Source organism: Paramacrobiotus metropolitanus, unplaced genomic scaffold, assembly GCF_019649055.1.
Source record: "Paramacrobiotus metropolitanus isolate TYO unplaced genomic scaffold, Prichtersi_v1.0 Parri_scaffold0000014, whole genome shotgun sequence".
NCBI lineage: Eukaryota > Metazoa > Tardigrada > Eutardigrada > Parachela > Macrobiotidae > Paramacrobiotus > Paramacrobiotus metropolitanus.
In genome coordinates, this window is record NW_026570234.1 from 1384307 (window position 1) to 1408709 (window position 24403).

A 24403-nucleotide genomic window follows, 5' to 3' on the forward strand; every position below is an offset into this window, starting at 1 on the left:
GGTTACGCCAGACTGCAGAGTTCATACGGCGACGGCGTGCGCATCAGAAAGCCAGCGAAATTTACCTCGTATTCTCTTCTTTTAATTAAATTAACCGGTTTTGACGACATCTCACTGCATAGAAGTTAAATCAGATATCAGTAAAATCAGAACAGTAAATAATTAAGGCCGCTCTTTTGAGTATTGCGTGGAATGCATTGAAATTAAAGTCAAAGGTCAAAATTAATAGTGTAAATTAAAGCCGCAACTCAACGGATCAGATCTGCGTAATCACCACTGACATTCCCATTCATCACCACACTCTCAGGTTGACAATAAAATGTTATTCGGGGTATGTATAATGTATTGAGTTAAAATCTTAAATACAATTTTGGTCTCTTGAGAAAAGTGTTCCATGACGATGCATCACGCCGAACCCAAATCACTTATATATTCTCTGGCCATTCTCGCACGTTGCCCCTGCAAAGAAAGTAATCAATAGACTGTTCCATTGTAACGCTTTCAAACCGGGTTTAATATCTAGCTGTACTCCTTTTGAATTGTAAGTTCGATCGTTGCGGTTTTCTGAAAAATATTTCCTAAAACGTTTCCCTAAGTACCTAATTAAAAACATATTTGGAAACTTGTTAAACTTATGGTTAGTCGAATGTACATTTGTTTACCGATTGCATTTTATGCGTAAAGCAGATAAAAAAATGAGGGCGAACAGTAATTACCATGGAACCATAGCTATTAATAACGATGAGGTAATCTGTAAAACTGGTAGTCTGCATTGCAGATCATAAAACTGACTTTGTAAAATTTTGATAAAATTGAGGTACTCTATACTACGCTCAGTATATATGGTGTACAAAGCCGTCTGATCCTATGCTCTTCCTTAAAGGTCGTGCATATTAAGAAGAACTATTTAAAACCACAAATGTGGTCGATGCCCGCTATAAAGATGTATATATGACTTACAAATAGAGATTCCAGTACAGTAAATTGAAGATGAGGAACACCAGAGGGAACACCAACCGGGAGAAGAAATCAATTTTCTTGGCACGCTTCGACGGTACGCGTATACGGCCGCCGAAGCAACTTCGCTGTTTCGGTTGAGCAACTCGTTTATGATCATCTAAATCACTCGATGCATGTAAGTCGCGTCTGGACCCGGCACCGGGCAGCATCGTCCCACTGCCGCCGATGTGATTGGTCATGGCGTGCCGGTGTGCCGCCGCGGCAGCCGCCGTGGCGGCCGCTACATTATGAGCATTTCCGGCCTCCAGATCCGCTGCCGATATGGAAGGATTGGACAGTAGGGTGAAGTGCGGATCGTGCATGGTGCAGCGCAGTGAGCTCTTGTTACTGCGCTGTGATCGATTACGTCCGATGCTGCGCATTCGCACCATCCCGCCGCCGTCACCCTCGTCCAGGGCGGTTTCCTCCATGTCATTGTGCAGATCGGCGTCGTAGTTCTGGTAGTCCGGCAGGCCATCGTCTACGCTGATGCCCATATCGTTGCATTCGGCGCAGGTTTGGATTAAGAAGGAAGACGGATGATTATCGCCCGATGTGTTTAATCGGCTTTTCGATCGCTGAGGTAGCAGTGGCCGCTATATATAAAAGGATAATTACAAAACGAATTCATAAAACTTTCTGTGCGATGAAAAATGTGCGTAAGTAGTGTACTCGATTTTCATCAATATATCTATATTGTAAATGTTTCTATCAGCATTTCTATTTTTTAAGTGCTATCAATGTTTTGATTTTTATGTTCACATTATTTTTAACAAATACAGAAATTCGTAATAGGTATCTAAAAAATGTTTAATGTTAAACAGCAGTAAAACGTACTTAGGGTAGACAGTATCTGTATATTTCGCGCGAATAGCCAAATAAACTATGTACTCGTATATACTGATAAAATGAAATTTTTATCTCTACAGGTCAGTACAGGGCTGAGCATTTTTCGTCATGAATTTAAAATTTCACGGTTGTGTGTAATCTTCGTTTCCTAAGCGAAACACCTTCAAGAGTTCAGGTGCGCTAACGTTCGCTGTCAATGCGGGTTTGTTACAGGACCTCTTCACATAAATGAGCATTCTCAAATTATGACACTTGAAATTGTCGATGTGTGGAATTTTTATCAAGCACTTTTACGTACACTGTGTCAATAATTGTTTGTCTCGCTTATGTATAGGGTGCAACTAGTAAATATTCAGACTTAGTTTTAAATGACCTAAGGCCTATTGTCAAGGGACACTGGAAAAGTGCCCTGAACGCAAAAACTCTAGTGTTATGAATCGATATCCAGGTGCATCAATAGTAAATTTCCTGTTTGCAAATTCGCAATCCTTCCCGATTATTATAATTTTAAAATTTAGCACAAGCGCACAGATTTCGGAAACTTTGGCACACTTCTGAACAAACGATTTTCTATAACAGTATATTTGGAAAACCCTAATGAACTCAATAACCTAGTAAGCACGTGAATAATATATACTGCTGGAGTTAAAAGTCAATAACAAGCTTTAATTTGGGGTATTCCGCTGAACCGGGTGCGATTGGGTAGAACGCGCGCCCATTACGACACTGCACTGGAAATATGGCGTAATTCTGTGTGACGGCAGCAATTAGTTCACATTAGTCGCTAACCGCTCAAATTACAGTAATGGCGCAGTTACGTTACTGGAATCTGCTGCATACCAGTGCGTAAGCGGATGGATTACGTTCGACTTCCAGCAGCTCGTTTTCCGTATCCAGCCGTGTGCCACTACTTCCGGTCCGATAGACCGGTGACCTTTGTGAGCGCCGATTCATGGAGTGCATACGATGCTGTCCATAATGATCTAATGATGTCTGGCTGGGCTTTTTTGGTCCGAGATTACCGGCTGTTGAATAGAAGGCCAAGACGGTCGCATGATTAGGTGTACTTACGTAAAAAAGTCAATCTTGGGGACAAACGGAACTAGTCGACTCAACATGCATGCAGGGTATAGAAAGCAGAACATGAATAAATACATGCCTGCATGTGCAGCCGTGCCGGCGGTGGCCGCTGCTTCCAGTTCCTTACGAGCTGCTTCCTCCTTTTTGTTTGCTTCTTGCTGTTTGCGCTGCCGGGCTTTATCCACTTGGCTCCAGTAATTTACAAATGCAAACTCTAACAATGCTCCGAAAATGAATGTGATGCACACGCCGGTCCATACATCGATTGCTGTCGTATAGAAAAAACGAAAGTAATTATACAAACAGTTTTGACGTAAGGTTATCGCTTCTTTCCGTTGTGCAGATTACCCGGCTATTTTTTCTCGACCTCGGCACATTATGATAAAAAATTCCGTAGGAAGAACAAAATTACAGCACTAGTGACAAATCATAATTAACATAAGCAGGTCCAGTTCATTTATGCAGTACTCGCCTTGTATATTTGTAATTCTGTATTCTCCCAATGCTAAATTATTGTTATTAGCTTGAACTTTTTCTCGGCTAATGGGCTACTCAGATGGCGCGTGCCAGTCTCTCTCGTATACGAATTAAGCGTCGAAATTATGGTAACTAGCTAACCTACGGTTAGACATCTTGTCACGTATTTGATGGAAAAATAGGAAATGAAGTTTGCATAATTTTTTCATAATAAAGTGTCTGCTTGGTATAGACGCTGATGCCTGGATATTTGCGCGCGTCTGTTATTCGCAAGTCGCGCGATGGTAGCGTTTGCTAACATAATTTTGCTTAAAAAATCAACAAAACTTCTTCAACTTAAAAAAACATGGTTACAAAGAAACGGTAATACATCGACACAATTCCAGTTTAGGCAAAATAATACTTATTTATATATGTCTCCTCAAGAAAACGCACCTTTCGTATATGAGACGGGGGGTAACTGGGAGTTGATACCAGACTGGGTTGTGGCCATTGTTAAAAGAGTTGTAACACCCAGCGAAACCCGAGCTGGTGTTGCTTCTGGATCCAGCCAAAATGATACCCAGGAGACAAAAATCAACATACACTGAAAATAAAGGTTACCGTTGCCAGCAGCTGTTGTTGAACTTTTGTAATGGAGTGACCTTACGGTGGGCACATAAACTTGCACCAGATAATAGGAGAACTCCCGTTGGAAAAATAGCGCCACTTTGAGGCAACTGTAACTTCCTATTAATACCAAAACGCAGTATTAGTTCGACTGTCTGGTTCATTTTGTAAGGTTTTTTTTATTCACTCGTCAAATCCAAACGCAGTGATAAAAGGTTTAGCCAGAAAATAATAAAATTAAAATTTTTAGTGATAACTGGTGGTCATATAACAGACAATATACATAACACCCGAACTACAACACTACTACACAAATATACGGTTAATTATTACGTAATAGTAAACGAAATTGTACCGGTTGCCGTGTTCGAAGAGCACAATCCGACGCGGCGTCCGGCTAATCTGAATCGTGGCATAGATAAATCCGGTGCCACCTGCACGGGATAGAATTCGGGATCCGAGGATGTTTTCCATGCAAAGTCAATATCGCGTGTCGTATAGCCGTCTGAAAAAATCCAGCTATATATATGTTACTCAAAAACCTTAACGAGGTAAATGTGACAATGCGAACAAATATTCATAACCATGCACCTAACCAAAGCATATATGCGCCGGTAATCAACACGCAAATCACATTGCGCAACAGTTAGCTTAACCGTGGCTTACAGCTGGCCATGCGAATTTCGCAGACTTGCCGGTCCATGGGAAAAAACCGCAGATCCATGGGACATCCGAGTGTTATAGATAATCTGAGAAATGGAAAAGCACAGAATTAGCTTGACTGTTCATGCTTCATGGAGAATAAAGAGTTAAGCAGACCGAATGCTCATCATAATGTCCCCGTTAGGATAAATGCGAAAGAAGACGTCTATGGCATAAGAAAAGAACTAAATTAGTATGATTTCGGGATATGAGCAAAACTGCTACAGCACAATAAGCAGGCGCAACAGCACTGGCAATGTCATCATCAGAGCAATTAGTTTTGAAATCCTACATTCAATATTTTTGCAGTTAACATTAGCTGCAAAATTTGGATGTGAGTATGGTATAAATGAGTCGTAAAATTTATTATAGCGCAACTAATAAAAACAAGCATCTAAATATGCTCTTACCGGACAGTAGCCGCCAAAAACACAAAAGCGTAGCAGGCAAAAATTAATAGCATGCCAAATTCATACTAGGGACAAGGATGTTGTGCAAATGTGCCGATTTTTCGTTTTGGAAAAATAAATCAGGCTTCCAAATTCGGTCGGGGTCAGGCAGTACCAAATATTCATGAGAACCGCCATCATCATACGCCAGTCGGTCATCATTCCATTCCTCCCGAAACGTTAACTGTGTGCTGTACTCCTAAACGATTAGATATCTTTTAAGAACCCGAAAATTTATTAGTTAACCACTTTGTTATTCTCCGGTATAAATGACAGCCGGAAATATATGCAGGCTTTGCGAATGTAATATTTAAGATTAAGTAAGAACTATGCCGGCAAAAATTTTTAACTTCCCAAACACAAAAAATTTTTTGTCCCTAAAAAGAGCAACCCCTCTAATGAATACTTAGTCCTTACCATATTTAAATCGTCGACTTTGGATATACTTCGCACCAGTAGATTAACGCGCACATAAACTGGGCCAGCTGAAATATAACAATTGATATAATTGTTAATTTTTGTGAACTGTTACAAAAATTTCAGGTGCAACGCTAATAGTATTGTTCTGCAGTAAGCAATACGAGTCCAAGCAAATCAAAAGATTTTATTTTTTTTTCACAAATTTCGGACGCGTCAAGCCGCCAAGGCGGCCAAGCACTCGAAGATGTCAGGAAATCGCTTTTTTTACTGTAAGAATCTTTAGCAGTATAATGTTTAAAGTCATCTTTGAGCATGAAATAAATCAATTTTCCCATCCAATGTAAATCATCAGTCTTCGATCATCGGACTGACCATTAATTTCATAGTATTTGGCTCATCAGGCAATAAATTATAACGTTGCTCAAGCTCAACGTCAAGCCGACCGCCTGGATGGGTAAAAAGGAGCGAGTAACTTTGCTCGGCAATATTTGTTGATACAATGTGATGACTGTGTCCAGAAAGGAAGAAGCAGTGTGTATGAATAGAATCCCTCAAAGAAATATTCCCCTCCGCAATACACACATATACCCATACAACGTTGGAGGGCATTGTATTGATTTTTCCATCTTTTTTTCATGGACCACTTGAGAATGTTATAAGTGATGCAGGACCAGAAGCACATGCCACTTTTCGCTACTGGCCCACTATAAACACGGGACACACTGCTGCAGTATATGCGCACACACACTGTAAAGATCATTATAAGATTTGTATTTACCTTAAGAGTCTTTCTACACTGCTCTTGCGTCACCATCTTTTTTTGATACCGTTTCAGTAATTGTAAGATTATTTGCTGACATTTTTCCCGGCTCTGGCCATGGGCTGGCCGGCATCGATTTTTGTCCAGATACTCATTGCGTGATTAAGCATTGAATCTGTATAGAGTGTGCGGTAGAGAGCGGGCGCGCGGTGTATATTTGCCGGAAACGTGCTATGTATTGGGAACGTTGTCTCATCGCCCGAAGGCAAAAGGGAAAAGTCTCGAGCTTGCTATTATTTGAATGATGTATCGAATATATATTTATAACCTCAGCCAAGCAGGATTTCTAGATAAATAGACAAAAAATGTAAAATACTAATAATCGATGGCATAGCCGGGATTTTCTGCCTGGTAGAGTTACAGGATTATGCCCGGTTTTCCCTGTCCCTTGTGCATATGCGGGCAGCAGGCTGACAAAAGTCCTAACCATTCCGGAAGTAATATTGTTTTGCTGGTGTGTTGCCCAGAGCGACGGCGCAAGGCCTACGCGTCGCCACTCGGAATTGTAATCAAAATACTCCGTGTTGAAAATGGCAGCGACCCTAGTTTTACGTATAATGTGACATTTTTTGTACATGTTGTTTTCATAAATTTTTTTGCTAACCAGGAAAACTAGCTCACGATGTTTGATCTGGAAGATTTGGATAACAACGATGAGAAAAAATCATTAAAATTATTATCACGCCGCAAGCGGAAAGTGCAGCGGTCGAAAAAAAGTAATCAGAACATTTCTGACCTTTAAATGACTTATTGCAAGCTGACCTCCTGCGCCGAAATCACTTTGTTGGTTGATGTCGCATTACATTAAAATTTTTTGACTACACAGCGGCATCATCAAACAGACTTCTCAATCAGATGCTTTTTAGTGTTTTGATAAAACTATATAAATAGGTTCTTAATGGCGCCGCAACGGGAGTTTAGACTTTAGACTTTAGAATGAATTAGCTTTGGATACATCTATAATAGTATCATCTTTAAATGCTTGCTCTGCATGGCTCAAGCTGTAGCTTCATTTCCCGCTTTTTAGATATCTCACACACGTTTATTTTGGTGAAAATGATTGCATCACTTAAAGAAATAATTCAGGTCAGGTTTGTTTCCCGTTGCTAAAGATAAAACTGCATAATAATTTTGATTTTTAAAAACAACACTAATTGTAATCCCGTGTATTGCCGTAATTTTGAGCTGCAATTTAGAGTTGGTTATTTCTGTGGTAGTACGATAAATAAATGCCTGTATAAATTTATTCCCCATATGATCCTAGAATACTGTATGCGCGAGTTTGTTTGTAATCAAAGTAATACTCTTAGTTGCACTATACTAAGTTTTTGTATAGTGCAACTAAGAGCTAACCTTTTGTTTGCCAAAAATACATCCAGTATGCATGCATTCTAGTTATGCCAGATTCAATTAGTAGTGGCTGCAAAATGCTTTTCACCAGCAAAAATGCTTTCCATCAAGGTTGACAGAAAATATGTAAGTGCGCACGAAGTTTTGCTGTACTGCTTTGCAGTACATGCTCTTAAGTATCGATGCATGTCTTAAGACTGTCGCAAGCAAAAATAACTGCCCTAATATGATTTATCCTCAGCCATTTAGGCGAAAAATCTATTAACAAATTGTTCTATATTTTTTTGCTAATCTTGTTAGATTGTCGGTCAATAATCGATTAAGAAAAATCTCCTTGGGTGCGCGCGGGATAACTGTTTTCTGTAGCTCATACGATGGGGGATTCTGGGTAAGATAACCTTGATGGGATTTAATTCCGTTGGCTGTGTATATATGGGCGTACATATACACTATGCGCCTTAACACATCGATTGCTGCTGCTGCGCATAGTAACGTACGCAAGCAAGGAAGCGTTCAAGTGGAAAAAGGCAACTAGATTCTGCAATCTTACAAGAGGATAATAAAACTCAATTATGCCAAGCGCTAACTGGATAACTTTCGCTTACCATGAGCATTGTGGGAGTATTACGCCCGTCTTAACGTAACACTATGTAAGCGTACAACAGCATCCAGACTACAGTACTCACACAATTCGTTGCAGTGTTCACGTATACGTACACATCTGACTAGGTTTTTTTGACAATCTAATCACGGCCAACTCGTTGACTTGCCTGTGCCGTTGACGGTTGTCCGTGGACGGAGTTTATTATCGTAGTTCTCCAGTAGCATATCCAGAATCTCCTTCTCCGTAAATATCTGACCAGTTTGATGATTCCTGTAAGCAAGACAATACCAGACGCTGAACTCTTTAAAAACAACCGATCAAATTAAGGTTCACTTGACAATGTTAAGGATCATTTCCGGTGCCGATTTGCGCGCTTTACGTCCTCTATTGTACAGATTCGTTCCGGAACCACTTGCGTCATAGATAAAATGGCCGATGTGACCATTCACCGCAACTCCAATAATTAGATTGCGGTTTGTAGATAAAGTGCCGTGCACCACTGTACATATATACGTTAGGCATTACGAAGCGTAACAAGTACAGGTAAATGTACAATTTGCAATCGAATCCCGTTTATTTGAAACAGGGAGAATACTCGTTTTAGTTCTAACAAAGAAGTGTCTATATTAAGCTCTCAACTGTAAAGAATGCAGCTAATATTAACCCTGCGCTTATTTGTGTTAATTTTTTTGTCCAGGTTGTACATTTTTGCCACCACTTCTGATACCGTTAAGACAAAAAGTATAGCTTTGCACTCGATTTGACTCTACTCTCGACCTAATTTTTGCATGGAAATTTTTTTCATTTGATAAATTTTTACTACCTTGCCAGATGGATTGCTCTTTACCAATGATTTTGCCATTACGTGCTTGCGGAAAACGATAAGCATTTTCTTACGTTTGCCTGCAAAATCGTTGTTCCAAAATTAATTTTTGCTAGCGGGTGAGTATCTTAACCGAAACATAAAATGCTAAGAAACTAAATAAGATTTTTTACAATACGATAAGATACTAATGGGCTTCGTACAGCAAAAGCTGTGAAGAATTGGCTGACTTCAATTACTCAAAATTTGGTGCAAAACAAAATACATACACCAGGTACGACAAATACATAAAATATTATGTAATGTCTCAGTAGCGGCTTATTTTCGAATTTTTATGTAAAAAATTCCTGTTTATGCACAGTAATCCGCTTTGTAAACTGTAGTACGATATTTGTTGCAAAACAAATAAAACAATTGAATGAAAGCATCTAAATATATCATTTCCGGTCAATCAAATATCCTCCTTTTTTGCTCGGACATTTACGGTCAGTATCAGCATTAGTAAAATATTTACCGTCCTCGAAGTGGTCCTCTGGGCGTTGCCGTGACTGGGCCGAATCCATACAGTAACATGATCAGCATTCCCCAGTAACCGCACAATGAAATGCACTTCCTTTTCAGCACAACGGATAACGGTAGCCGCGACGACTGTCTGACCGAGGATTTGTCATGGATCAGCACAGTGCCCCTATCACCCAGCTGCATCTTTCCTCGTAATCACTACTGCAACGACTGCCGCTTCTGGCAGCCAGCAGCAGCCACGGTTATAATATTCCACGAGTAGCTGAGCAAAAAACAACTCCAAACAGGCAGTGATCCGTAGCGGAGATGTCACACTAAACGGCATAGAAAATCCCCCATATCCTCCATACCACGCGCATTCACAAATATCGCTTCCGTTACAATATTTCCGCAAAGGTCACTTGCAGTATTTAAGACACCGTTTGGGACCAGTCCAGTGGAGCATATCGGTCAAAGTAATCTTTAAGCATAATCCCGGCGTTGCCGATACACTGGCAATGCACTGCAGATAACCGAGTTGGTAGCAGATTGATGGTATTTTTTGTCCCCGAAAAAATACCCGGGCTGTATTTGCCTGCAGGCTAGGGAACTTCGTTAACAAGTCGATTACGATAGATAGTGTATTAGTTGCTGTAACATCCAAACTACACAGCCAATCCCTGGCTCGACGTCCGCGCGCGCACGCCTCAACGTTCAACTTCAATTCGTCTTTATTCTCATCTTACCTAAAAAGCAAGGAGTTTTGCGTATACTACGCACACACACAGAACCTAGTGAATATACTACATACAAAATAGATCGTCGTGAAAACCCACACAGAATGGCCAGCTGTGCCAGGAAGTCTCTTAAAGCCGTATTATGTTACAATATAAATGTCCTCTTAGCCGGTACACATATATCCGCAAAATCGTCGGGTTTTGTGAACACATCGCTTCGCGGTTAGCGGGCAGCGATGAACTGGAAATACTTGAGTTTATTAAAGAGAAGGTAAATAGGGAGAGGAAGAAGGAATTAGCATGTTTTTCTCTTTTGGCCCGTTAGAGCAGATTGTCTAAATCCTACACGGAATAAATCGACACATATACGCACATACTACAACAGTGCGTAGATATCGCTAATTCGCTATACGGAGTAGAAAGCGACGCGCGCGCGTGTGCGCGTGTAAACAGAACAGTCCGCCAAAATTGTACCACACAGATACAAGTGCCCGCACAAGTGAAGACACCCACATATAGATATATGCACATATATCGTCCAGGATAGGGATAAAAAGATCGATGTGACGAAACTTCCTTCCCGCATGATCACTTCATTCTGCCCATTTCGGCAATGAGTGCGTAAGTATATAAGTACTAAGAAAGTTTAGTGGCGCGCAACTCGTTCACAGTCCCAAGTATAGTACAATGTCATTTACGTAACAATGTCAAGAAATCTTTGGTAAAAGTGGCAAAATTTACCAGTAAATTTCCTGTTGGGTTATGTTAGGATCTATTGACTAAGAAATCATTACCCTGCTATCTCACAGTGCGCGAAACAGTATAGAATGTACTTAACGCGCGCGCGCCGCGCCAGATCATTCGTCTCCCTTTTCATTGATTAAAAGGGGAATACAATTTATGGCTCTGGCATTCCGTAACGAGAAAAATTGAATTGCAAATTTTTTTGTCGGCTTTTCACTAGTATAGTCCATATATAAGGTTGTGCTTTTTGTTACTACAGGCTTTTATAAAGCTCCTGTATTCATGCATCGTCTGTATGCATAATACAACCAAAAGGGATACGTTTTCATGGCAGCACCATTTGACAGCACTGCAAAGTTGCAAAAATCTGCTAAAAAGCTGAATGATTCTATTGGTCGTTACGGGGACTCTACTTGTAATGGCTACACATTACGGCGTGATGAATTGCTCGTGCACTTTGTTTTCTTGCTTCCGCAAACAATTTGTCATCCGATTAGTTGAGACGATATGTTCAAGCAAAACTTTTTGGTTATACTCGACTAATAGTGCCGGGCAGAGCAAAAACAAGATTTCCGGTAGTGTAATTAAGAATTCGATAGTGAGTTCAAATCGTACAATAAGCTGTAACTGCATCCTGTGATTTCAGATTTGATTCTAAATTCTTTCGCTAGCTCTAAGTAAAAGCACTTTTTATAAAGGAAATAAGTTAGGTACACCAATGCTTCCAGTGGAACACGTTACTATTAAAAAAGTAAAGATCACCACAGCCAGAAAGTGGAAAAACTCGTACGCGCAACGTAAAAGTGTTAACATAAGTATATTAATTTTATATTTTTTCAGCTTAGCACCAGTATTTTATTCGCCAGCAGGCCTAGCTCTTCAATGCTTGTTTGCACATTGATCTCACCAAAAATTAGTGTATGGTTTTCTTGCTGTTGCAGAGTTAATGAAATGATCAAAAGCAGTAAAATTAAAACCACTATTATTTCCCACACGAATAATATTAAAGATCTCAACCCTGAATGCGCTTAATCCATAATAAACCTTGTGAATGCGCTTTTCGACTGCATGGCGCTACCAGACAGCTGTCGCTACGATTGCAGCTTTTAGCTGTTTGCGAATAAGTAAAGATCCATTACTACAGATAATCATAAAAAATTATGGACTACAGCATCCTTTTGTCGCTTTTACTAAATGGTTAGGCGCAGTATATTTTGCAGCTATGTATCTGCACCATAAAATGTCCAACTTATAGAAAAAATATTCAAAAACACTTCAGATACTGTTGTTTATCTCTTTAATATGTTAGGAACTCCGAAACACTTACAGGTAATGGGTTGTGTTATCGGCTTCACATTTTTACAATTAAAACTGCTGCTGAATATGCTTCAAACGTTTGTTTACTTAAGATTTGTAAGATCAGATTATTTATTTCATATTATAGAGTTTTTGATAATCTTAACTTTAGAATACCTAAGCGGCGTATTGTACAGTATATCAATTATATCATCATTAAAATACTCGTATTTTACTGAGCTGTAATTATTTTATACGAGTATTGCACTAAATCACTGCCAAAGAAAGATATAGATACTAATAACGTTAACTCCAATTACGGTATAAGATCTACGGATAGATATCCAAGTAGTATGCGTTGCGTAACATTCCCCCATAGTATATCTGTACTGTTTATGGAGTGCCGATACGGCAAGGTGGACTGCTTTTGTTTTGCAGAATCCCAAAAGCATGTTCATACGGCTCGTGGCCGTGGTTGTTTGCTCGCGGTATCGCCCTGGCATCGGCATAACAGCAGCATTATCCATCAAAATGTTTTTGTGGAAAGACAGTGGTGTAAATCGTGACGACTACATGTTCGGTAAATATCTTCTGTTTCGTTGATGAATTTACTTGACAAGCAGAAACGCACACAAGGTCTCCTGTGTATACAGAATTGTTAGCTTGCGTGACATTGACAGCCTCAACAACGACACATTTTTCCAGGTTGCCAAATTGAAATCGCTATGCCTTTTCTCTTCCCCTCATCCACATATATTTTCTTTTAAAATGCAAATGTCATACAAATAACAAAAGCCAACGCGCCTGCACTCCAAAATGCTCCTAACGATTTATCAGGTTTAAGTAAGCGTTTTTTCAGCTACCTGCTTCTGGTTGACTTTAACAGCATATATTAATACAGACTATGCAGTATGTAGCGCCTAGCACGTACAACATCTTATAAGTAATAGATATCTGCTAAACATAAATAATTAAATATTTAGCCAGCTTTTTCTATGTGACATATTATTTAAGTACGCCTAATCAATAAGATTGCGACATACATAATTTATCCGGGTTTTTTTGTCGTCTACTCCTAACGCGACTTTTTTTACGCAGCGGCCAGTGCCATCCCACATGAGTAATGGACAAATTATATTATGAATTAAGTGCGCTGATAGGATTTCCGATGGGCGTAAATCGCTATATATTCTAACCGGTAAAAAGGGTTTAGTCGGCAATCCGTCCGTAATACGGGCACAAGTGATTGTGGATGAGGAAGTATCAGTACAGGTTTATAACTGATTACCTACAAGTCTTGTAAATCCAAAATCAATACAATATAATGTCATTACAATTTATGACACCAGGAGGCCTCTGCGTAATTCCTAAAGCAGACTTTTCGATTGGAACCATTTTTATGTGATCGTGAACTTGCTTTTGCAGAAGTAGGTATGGACACCACCCGGAAATTTTAGCCAATTTTATGGTTTATTATTATGAGGACGTTGTTAGGCGGTATCTAAAAACGCTGGAAAAAATATTAACCAAAAAATATCTCCATCAAAAATGTATTGTTGCCCTGATTTATGAACAACAATGATAAAATTAATTATTTTATGCATATTTACTTTGTGTCTCGTTATGCCGCTTAAAGATATAGTTGACACCTTAAAGATACAGCTGACAGATTGGACTATAAAGTATTATTTCTAGAGCACATAGTTGGTGCATCTGTGTGGTAGCTGATTGCAATTTATTCTCAATCAGTTTGTTTTTTTCGGCAAAAAATATTACGAGGTGAGCTGTATTCGCCTCGTACACACTTCTGTAAAATACCGAATCTACAGGCTACAGTACAGTACATAAATGCTTCTAAGTGTTCACTTCGGCTTATGGCAATATGCTGCACAAAATCCTGAAATACTTTTATTAGAATTTTAATACGTAGTGAGGAATTCAAACAGAAGCCTGCGCTAGCAGTAATTGCGCGTCAAACGGATCCCGAAACATCAAATTACAGTACGTATCTAATTGGGCTTACACGCCAGGAAGCGCGTTTTTGCCGGAAAAACGTCCATTAGGTATGGAAAATTTCGCACGCTGTGCAATTATGACCACCAGTGAAATTGTTAACTGGCTGTGTCAACGGCATACAACACACCGGAAATAAGGTGACTGCATTCAATAAAAAAGGCAGGCTATCAAGATCTCATATAGGGCAACAGAATTTCTAGATGATTAAGTAAGTTGATCTTGCCTTTCCTCGAAAGCGGAAACTTTGTCATCACCGGAAAATTTCTAAATATATCATGACTTTTTTATTGGCTTTGATATTAAGCTAATCATCGAATCAATTCAGTTGTTTTGTAGATACCAGATTTAACACCAACGTTTTGCTTAAAGACAGTTCGAATCATAGCATTAAACTGGATTGAGTGACTAATCATTCCCTGTAAATGTCCGTACACCGCATCAATTACAAGCGTATACTTTTATGGCAAAAAAAACGCATAAAAACGGCAAAAAATATTTTTGGCAGGTTAAAAAATCAGTTTAAACTAAACGTGTTGAATTACTTTTCAAACAATTGCTCTCCAAAAACGTAGTCCCACTTGTGACAACTTCAACGAACTTCTCGCCAAACTATACTATCGCCATAGTGAAGAGAATTTTGACACCTTTTGCAAAATACGTATTTTTAAATTTATTCTTCAGAATATTTTTTGTTTTTGTTCAAGCGGTCTGCACGAGATTGGATGTGATCGCTGGGAACCGATTTGATTGACAATCTGGATACATAAGCATTGCGTAATGATGTCTTATCCTATAAATACATACCGACGGTCCTTAAACCCCTTTCAGTTTGTGGGATCTGCAATAGTGAGAACCAGCCATGTGTTACTTTATCCTTTGCATGCCGCATTTATCTTTCCATTACGTTTGTATTGCTCCTCGAGAGCTGCTCATCCCAACAATCATATTTATCTTGGCGAATGACATTACAACCTTTTAACTTGGCGCTGGTTGGCAGTAACATTGAAATTGCAGAAAGGTCAAGCACGGAAATAATTAATAGACAAAACGGTAATTAATAGTCATTGCCAATTTACCTTTGCTTACCCACGGCATAAGAAATAGTTTTCCCTCCGAAAAGCTGTCATTTAATGAACAGTCTACTGCTGACTTTTATTGATAGCAACATTGATTAAATGATCACTGTAATTATAGCGCAAAAAATACTTTCACTAAAACGTTTTTACATTCTCGTACCAACAGGTAAGTGTTAAAATTTTAAAATTCCAGGTATCCCAAATTTCAAAATAATGTGTGACTGATCCATGTAACCATAAAATTTCAAAAAATATTTTTGCAACAAAAAGAAGTTGCAAAGAAGGCGAATTAAAGTTTTTCTGGACAATGCATGATCCGGGTATTGTATCAGCATAAAACTTAACAATTTATTGTAGGTGGTTCAATTATGATTCACGTATTTATAGTGGCATTACAATCAGTGCAAGGGATGAATTAAATTACAGGGGAAGAAGCAATTTTCCCATCAGTGCAAAAAAAGAGCAAACTGGCAACTGCGCACAGACAGATGCAGTCTAATAGCAGCTATTTGCGCAATCAAGTGGAGGAAACCTTAAATCAATGCAGATAATAATTGAGTTAAGGATATTGACGCCTTCCGCGATATACGTGATGAAAGTTTAATAAAAGTGTGCGGAGGATAAATGTCACAACTCCTGGCATTTACATATCCTGCGCCTGGCGACGATGGCGTTATACTACGCATGCGATTATATTGTATTGCAAAAGGCTATGTATATGGCGGCGGCGCGTACCTGTTTGCACACATAGATCATATTACGCCTGCTTGATGATCCGCTAAATCAACGTGGGCAGTATCGATGGCTAAGGCAGATATCTGCCGACGACGATAATGCTGAGGGAAGATTTCCATAATTTTTTTCCTGCTCACTGGTGAGAATGCCGAACTGGATCAGTTGTGGCGCTGCATGGTAGAGAAACATTAAAATTGCCTGCGCCAAGGTTCTTCCGCTGCACAAGAGGCGACAAATACACACACGGCACTGCTCTCACTCGCTGTAGTGCCTATTCGCTTTCTATGTGTACGCATGTGCTTGAGTTCGGGAAAAAAGATAGGAAGAACTACTCAAGCAAAAAGGGACGATGCACTCCAGTACATAATGTTGGGATTCGCATTGGCCAGCACGTATATAGATATATGCACGCTTACAAAATGCAGCATAGAATGGCAGCAGCAGTTGTCGAAGATGCAAAGCATAACGATGTTATTTTGCGGGTACGACCAACGTAATATAACATCCAAAAAATGGGTTCGTCTCAACGACGTATAGATAGATGGGTTAAGAAGTTTGGCTCAAGTCGATTGGATGAAAGTTTATGTCGTATGTACCCAGCATTCCGGAAGCTATTAACTACTGAAGTGTAGTAATAATGCCCCAGAATGCCACCGAACTAATCGCGGGCATCTTTCTTTGGATGCCAATGCAGTACTGCAAGGTATTACCATATTCCGAGTTGTATGGGATCAAGCTGCAACTGGATAGATTTGGGATAAAATACAATGTGGGTAAACACGTATTACGCAGGCATTCAGTAACGTACGGCATGCACATTGGAATATTATGGATATATGGAAATGCATATATGTGTATGTACCACATGCCGGATCGTACAAAAAGTACGTTACAAACGGGACCTATCTGTATTATCGTATCCCAATAATTTTCACATGTAGCTCGTGTATGAGGGAACTATAGTATACGAATGGAGGTGGAAAAAGCACCGACACAGGCAAACTTGTATTGTTGATTCACTGCAATCATTATACGTTGCGTATGGGCACGGTACCGGCATGCGATCAGGCGACTTTGTGTCGCTGTATTATTAATAATTGCATGTCAACGTAACCCCTGGATTAGCACAGCTGCTACATTAGTCATATAATTTTTTAATTTTCATGTCAGATAATTATATGCATAGATATTATAGCGAATTATGTTAATTGTAAACGATTCATTGCATTTAATTTATTGCCTTCATTCGCTCCATCGACAGTACTAAGCACATTACCATTCTTAAGTACCAAGAATTTTTGGGGTACATTAATTTTTGTAGAGTTCTAATAACCGCAGTTTTGTGTTCCGGTGAAATTTAATCAGTCAAGTTACAGATTAAAACTGACAAACTTTATATCTGTATTTGTAAAAAATTTACACATATGTTTTACCTAAAACTCATAGTCTCGTACGTTCTTAAGCCAGATTTTCTGCAAACTCTGAAATTTAGGTTTCAATACAGATGATCGTGAATTTGCACGATAATTGTTGCCAATTTCTCTAAATCCTTTGCATTGGGCCTGAGTGGCAATTAACTCTTTGCGTTTATGTCTGCGAATATGTTACACGATATGGCAGTAGTGACAGAATCACGAAAGGTAATACTACACACAACTGATTTGGAGGGATTCATATATACTGGGCATCTCAAACGGCATAATTATAAATTTTGTAAATCAGCGGTTGTATTGCTGTCTTCGTTATTGTAGCGTCAGAAGATAGACTAGTAAGAATGATATGATTGAATATTGACAAACAATAACGCAAAATACTGTAAGCACTAACATGGTTGGAATTTTATCTACTCGTAGGAGAAAAACTGATTCTGGTAATGGTGTTGCAAAGCCATAGGAACACAACATTTTTGTTTCTCTTATTGTACACCTTCTCCGTATTACGTTGCCGGGGTTGCCGCCAAATCACAGTAACAAGTTATGCATTATTTCGCACGAAATCAAATTAATATGGAAAACTGAACATAAAGGCGCCAAGTATGCAACGTATGCATCATCTACCTGATGTTAGCACGTACAATTTTACCAGTTTCAACGATTTTTGATTTGCACATCCTCATAAGTATATTGGACGTTTGATATTATTTAACACATCGTACTGCGTTAGGCTGTACAATATTCACACGCTACATGCATTGTCACGTTGGCTAGCTACATTGTGGCAGGAAGTATATCGACATGAATTTTTCCCGCAGATTGTTTTCCATTATATTTTATTAACTATCCAGTTTTAGGTGCGCTAGTATCTATATCTACCAGTAGAGATATATAATAATGTTTTGTTAATCGCGCTAACTTTATTACATAAACAGCAGCCAAATGACGGACATATACCATAATTTTTAATGTGATATATATTAAAAGTTAAATTTTAAGTTATTTTCGGCATTTTCGTGATTCTGTAATAGTCGTGAGTATTCAAAAATTCAGGAGACCCCAGCAATCACACTTGCAAGTGAATGATACATACTCATAGCTTAACCCAGGATCATCGCATAATGGTAACGTTGTGTAATCACTAAAATACTGAAACTGCGTCAGTCAACCAGCAGAGATGTGTGAGCGTAGTGTGTATGGGGGATACGTATCCCTCTGGTAATAACACCACGAACTAGTGCTTGCAGCATTATCCCTTTTTCGCGATCAGCTGCTCATACCGGGCTGGGGAATACGGAGTACAATGGATATGGTGTTGTCAGCGGGTGGAAGGGAGGCATTATTGTGCCCGCCAGCACTACAAAGCATACTGCTCTGCTGCATATATAACCCAACCGGAAAAGACAGCACACAGGGAGGGAACAGGCGCGCTCCCGGTCGCCGTGAATGAAGTCGTCCGTTTAACATCTCTCTAATGATACAGTACGACACAAGATATTAATACAAAAGCGGCGTCCCCACGCGTACCACACAAGAATGCCCACCCGATGAAAAATAATACCACCAGCACACGGCCACATGTCACACAAAAATTCCTTTGCGCAGTCTATTCATGGTCTGTGGATGCTGGTTGCAATCAAGGGGGGAATGACTGTGCAAGCGGCTTATGCTTATACCATAACATGGATTGAATAGTTTGTGTTTTTCCATGGAGCTGTGATGTAACGAGCTGGATCATTAGTTCGTTTCCAACTGGAACTAAAAGATCAATCGGACAAAATGATTTTATACTCGTAGTGCTCGCGTATTTATGTACTAACCAAACTTGAACTCGGTCATGAAGAACTGTAATTTGAGATTGTCCTGATATTGCAGTTTCGTAAGTTATTATCTGTAGATTAATTTGAAATGCTGTATTGCAGGAGTTCAGAAACGGTTATATGATTATATGTACAGTGCATGTGGTGGCCAAATTACGTAATCCTGGATCGTGAGGCCCGAAGGTCATATTACTTTCACTTTTAACGCATTACACACTATTAATGAAAAATAAAGTAAAAAATTTCAGATTTGTTACTGCGAGCCGGCAGTGAACGATGTAGCCGGAAAGGGCTAATTCAAAAATAGTTTTTACTTTACCACGCATGCAATAGGGAAGTCTTTTCAGCGCCAACATAGAGTTTTGAACTGCAGATAATGGAGATTTGAGCTTTTTGCGGTGATTATTCTATTCTATTAGCAAGCAGGCATTTATAAAAGTCAACTTTAGCGCAAAAGTCGTTTGGGCACTGAGCCCTTATGGAGTGGTTACGGACGGGGGCGGAAAATTAGCAATCGACCAATGGTGACACAGAAGTCTAGTGTTAGTAATTTAGTACATAATTATTGTGTCACTGCGTACCTACCACGGTGTAAAAATTAAAACTTCAGTGACGAACAATCACAACAAATCAATACGCATGTATGTAATTAGCACGCACGCCGACAAAAAAAAGAATCCGATAAACCGACCCAAGCAATTAAGAGTAAAGCGAAATGCAGACAAGAAAATTCTGGATATCTATCTAGAGTAGTATCTACGTTACTACGTAATATTATTTCATTCAGCTGCAAGCAAAATTTGGTAGCCGTCACTAAAGAACAAAGAAAAAAGCGGCAGTATTCATGTAAACAGTCTAGGGTAGCTGCTGCTGGGATCGCTGAATGTTGCTGTAGCCAGGTCGCTTCAGATCTTCAGATATGCCGTGGGATAGGTCCGAGAAAGTGGCCATTGTGGCGGAAAGCTGGGCTTAACGAGTGTAAAATTGTTAATGAGCCGACGAACCACGGGATCTTGTGGAATTTCCTCTTTTCCTTCATGCTGCTGCGCCACTGTATCCTGCATCCGGTGCACCTTGTCTCGATGTTGTTGGAACTGTTTCCGGAGCTCTTGCATTTGCTCTCGACTGATGCCCACAGCCGTGTCATGATTGGCCAGAAAGCGTTCGCAGTAATGCTCCCACCAAAGCTGCACTTTCAAGCGTTGTATATCGGCTGATTCATCGATCGGCGCCATTTCTTGCCGGAATTCTTCGCGGATTTGCTCCAAGCGCTCGGGTGAAAAGTGAAGAGGGCGAAAAGCTGCAGTGAGATACCCCTTGACCGCGTCTGCGGCGTGAATTTCTTCTTCGAAAGCTGCTTCTTCTTCTTGTGCTTGGGTTTTCTGTACGGTCTCCTCCATCTGTTCCCGTAGTTCGCGCATTCGTTCCGGACTGATCTGGTATGGAGTACTTTGAAACGGGTTGGTGTTAGCTGTGGGGAATGTTGTGTCAATCTTCGCTTCGGCGGCTTGCAAACATCCGAAATTCCCTGGTACATAAAGCGCGGTCGTCAATATTTTCATACGTGTACGTTTTTTAATGTAAACAACAGCGAAACAACATTATAGTGCACTCAAATTATGTGCTAAGCCAGTGCCGCTCTAAAATAGTGCATTCTACTGGCGTAGCTTTAATTAAGTATTTCAATTGAATATCAAAATTTTGTAGTACGCTACAAGTATCAGAATGCAATCACTATTTATAGCTGTAAAAGACGTAAATCTGACCAACGATGAGAAAAATACATATGATCTGCGTGCTACATATATCGGTTTGTGTTCGAACATATATACTCGTATTTTCTCCTTACCGAGGTTCGTGAAAACAGATGCAAGAAAACATAAAAATGAGACCAGATGCATCGTCTTTTTATTGTGCACAGTTACAAACACAAAGACAATTGTCTCCACATTAAAACTGTTTCCGGTTAAGCGGTTATTGTGACTGCCGTACGACTGACGAAGAGCAGCTTTCCAAACGCACATTAAATAATCTAGAGCAACCAGCAGAACTAAAGGTCACGGGACTAAATTCAGAACTAAAGTCAACCAATGTATGCACCGTATACTAATCGGGCAACAGGAACGTCCAATTCTAAACGGAAAAATAGCCTGCAGTCCCTAACTTTGGCGATAACTCTACTTTTCACAATTTCCAGACCAATGATTGATTTTATATTGTATCTATCTACCTACAATACGCTACGACTCTACGAGGATCCATTGGTTTTCTGGCGTCTGTCACGACACCAAAGATAGCCGAACTTTGGGTGCAACCTACAGTACCATCATAATGAATAATGTCTCGGAAGCAATCAGACTAAAAAGAAATGACTTTATTCGTGGCGCGACTTTTGTTTCGCGTTCACTTTCGTCGCCGAATTGGTGGCGCTAGTTTATCGCCATCATTGAAACGAATACAGATACTGTACTCTGTACATTGTTTTAATTAACTTACCAATTTGCAACGAGTTCCTCTATTTCGCTTCGTCTTTCCAGGTTATAGTTACTGTATACCGTTAGTTTCTTAAACCAAGTATCGACTGGCTCGTTTATCGAAATATGCACTTAAAAGTAGTACGCGTACGATAACAATAGGCAGTACTTTGTATATTCACTAAACAGATTTCTTTAGAAAAGAATAGAAGCTGGGCAAATTTTTTTAAATTACGTGCAATAAAAAGGCGACGTTGCGAACTGCAAAACTAAAACCCGCATTGGTTGATAAAGGTCCCGAAAAAGGAAATGGCTGTTGTCCCCCCTTAAACCCCTTTCACTCCTTCGGCTATTGTCACCCCCTTTTTAAAAATCGAATTTATCACCCACTTATGACTTACCATTAGGTTATTGTCGCCGCCTCTTTGACTGCTGCCAATATAGCCTAAGGTGGTGACAAGCGGTGACAATAGTCACACCTTCAGAAAAAATCATTATTTATTTCAAACTTGTACAAGCAAATGTCATTTAAACTTAAATTCAAACACTCATAACTAAAACCAGTAGAGCAACTAGCTCGGTGAAAGCTCGGAGTGTGACACAACTGGCTGAAAACAGTAAGCATAAGCGGCGGATGCATGCTTTCGTTGAGGAAAGGGATATTTCTATCCGGTGGCAGCCGAGGCGCTGAGAATATTCGGTAAGGCCTTTCCGAAATGCTCGTTTTATCGGCGAAAAACCCGCGAAGCGGCCGGAGAGCCGCGATCGAGAGCTTTCTTGCGACAGCGCTTAATTATAAGTTTAGCGGTAGTGAGATCAGGAAATGCAGCAGCAGTAGTATTGGGAACGCTGAATGCGCGTCGACTATGACCAACAAAGAGAATTCGGAAAAATGGTTTTGCAGATGTTCGAAAAATCACAAAAATGGTTACCGGTATATTCAGTTTTGTTTTTTGCTTTACGAGCTGTAGGGGCACGAAAAATAAACAGAATTAGAATACCTCCACCAGCCCGATTTATTTGCGTCTGATCAATTTGTAGGTTACACAATTCCTCGTAAATCAAAACTATACAGAATCAGCAAAACTGATCCCAGTTAACACAGCGGAGGTATTTGCAAGGCCGGACGAACTATTTGACCAGTGTCCAGCCGAGAAAAGCCATTAGGGTGTGTCGTTGGGATGTGCATCCGATATTTGAACAAGCAATGCATCTCTGATTGTCGATGTGGCAAAGCGGTTGTACCTTTGTGTTTAGTACATTTCACTTGCTATTGTGCTGAAGTAATGTTGCTTTACATGTAACAGGTCGTTTTTCCCTCCAACCCACCCTCTTTTGCGAGGAGACGGGGGTTGTTTTGGCAAGGACGAAGGGCCGGTTGCGCCGGTGACTCATGTTCAGAAGCTATGTCTTCACCCATTGGCCAAGGATCAAATAAAGATAATTCAGTACGCGCCGTCGTTGTTGTTGACGTAGTCTGCGTTAATAGCAGTTATTCGCGAACGCGTGCTCCATTGCAGGGACGTGTTCGGTTGTTCAATTAAACCTTTCTGCATACCATAAGGTTTTATGAAATTAAGCCCGCAAAATGCGCCTTAACAATTTCTCCGATGGATACCGAAGCAGTCTGTGACAGTACTGCATTGGATGCCCAAATTAAAAGCCCATTAACGCTTGTCGAGCTCGCTCGCGATCGTTTGTTGCCGCTTGTGGATGCCGGGGCAAGTGATCATGGTCAGCCTGGGTGATGTCCAGACGACGCACTGAAGGGCGGTCGCCGGTCACCAGGTGTATGATACGAGCCGCGCCGGACACCCCTTTAATCACCATAAATGAACAAATTCACAGAATCAATGGCAAATGAAGACAGAATCAAGGAAGAGTAACGAAAAAACAAGCATCCGCTATGCGGGTATACGGTAGGACGCATCTGCTGTGCGTATGAATATGATGATAACGCATCTGCTGTGCGTGAAAGAGCGGCGGGAGGGAGGGCTGCATTTTTTCTGGTCGCGAAATAATAAGTTTGTGAATGACAACATGTCCATGGAGCACGCTGAAGGGAGCTTCAGGTGTTGCCTAGACACACTCGCTCGCTCTGCGTTAATCTCATTTAACGCTTGGGCGTTAAATGCTATAAGTGCACCTCTATAACGGACAAAAGAAAATGCACCTCAATAATGGACATAAATGTCAGAAAATTTTCTAAATTACATAATAAAAAATTGCAAAAAAATATAATGCGTCGTAAAGAGGATTTAGAAAAAATGAAGGCATTGCAGAATATTTGTACAGCCCGTACGCGGGATTCCACCGATGTGGAGGCGCGTGACGGCGTCATAGATGAAACTTCCGTAACGGACACAGTGAAGCAAAGCGTTGGAGCTGA

General features: G+C 40.1%; 1 protein-coding gene across 6 annotated transcripts; it reads right to left on the reverse strand.

The window, feature by feature from the left end:
• Nucleotides 1-71: 71 nt before the first annotated feature.
• Nucleotides 72-17002, reverse strand: LOC129584634 (gamma-aminobutyric acid receptor subunit alpha-2-like). 6 transcript variants are annotated; one of them, XM_055476874.1, is made up of 15 exons: nt 16288-17002; nt 15281-15314; nt 9697-10429; nt 8526-8629; nt 5583-5650; nt 5193-5364; nt 4834-4882; nt 4681-4763; nt 4370-4519; nt 4055-4134; nt 3841-3991; nt 3008-3196; nt 2689-2873; nt 961-1595; nt 72-459 (listed from the first exon to the last, which is right to left on the reverse strand). In XM_055476874.1, the coding sequence occupies exons 3-15, from the start codon at nt 9885-9887 to the stop codon at nt 426-428; spliced, it is 2091 nt and encodes a 696-aa protein (XP_055332849.1). In that variant the 5' UTR covers nt 9888-10429; nt 15281-15314; nt 16288-17002; the 3' UTR covers nt 72-425. The 6 variants fall into 6 exon arrangements, with proteins under 6 accessions (XP_055332849.1, XP_055332854.1, XP_055332853.1 ...); XM_055476879.1 differs by lacking the exon at nt 15281-15314 and having other exon boundaries at nt 9697-10206; XM_055476878.1 differs by lacking the exon at nt 15281-15314 and having other exon boundaries at nt 9697-10285.
• Nucleotides 17003-24403: the final 7401 nt, after the last annotated feature.

Bases quoted from the DNA above. Each gene is read 5' to 3' on its own strand.
- LOC129584634 (XM_055476879.1), bottom strand. From the start codon at position 9,887: ATGCAGCTGGGTGATAGGGGCACTGTGCTGATCCATGACAAATCCTCG. The intron at 5,651-8,525 runs GCAAGTCAACGA...GTTATATTTCAG, and splicing joins GACAACCGTCAACGGCACAG to CTGGCCCAGTTTATGTGCGC. The intron at 5,365-5,582 runs GTAAGGACTAAG...CTAATCGTTTAG, and splicing joins AAGTCGACGATTTAAATATG to GAGTACAGCACACAGTTAAC.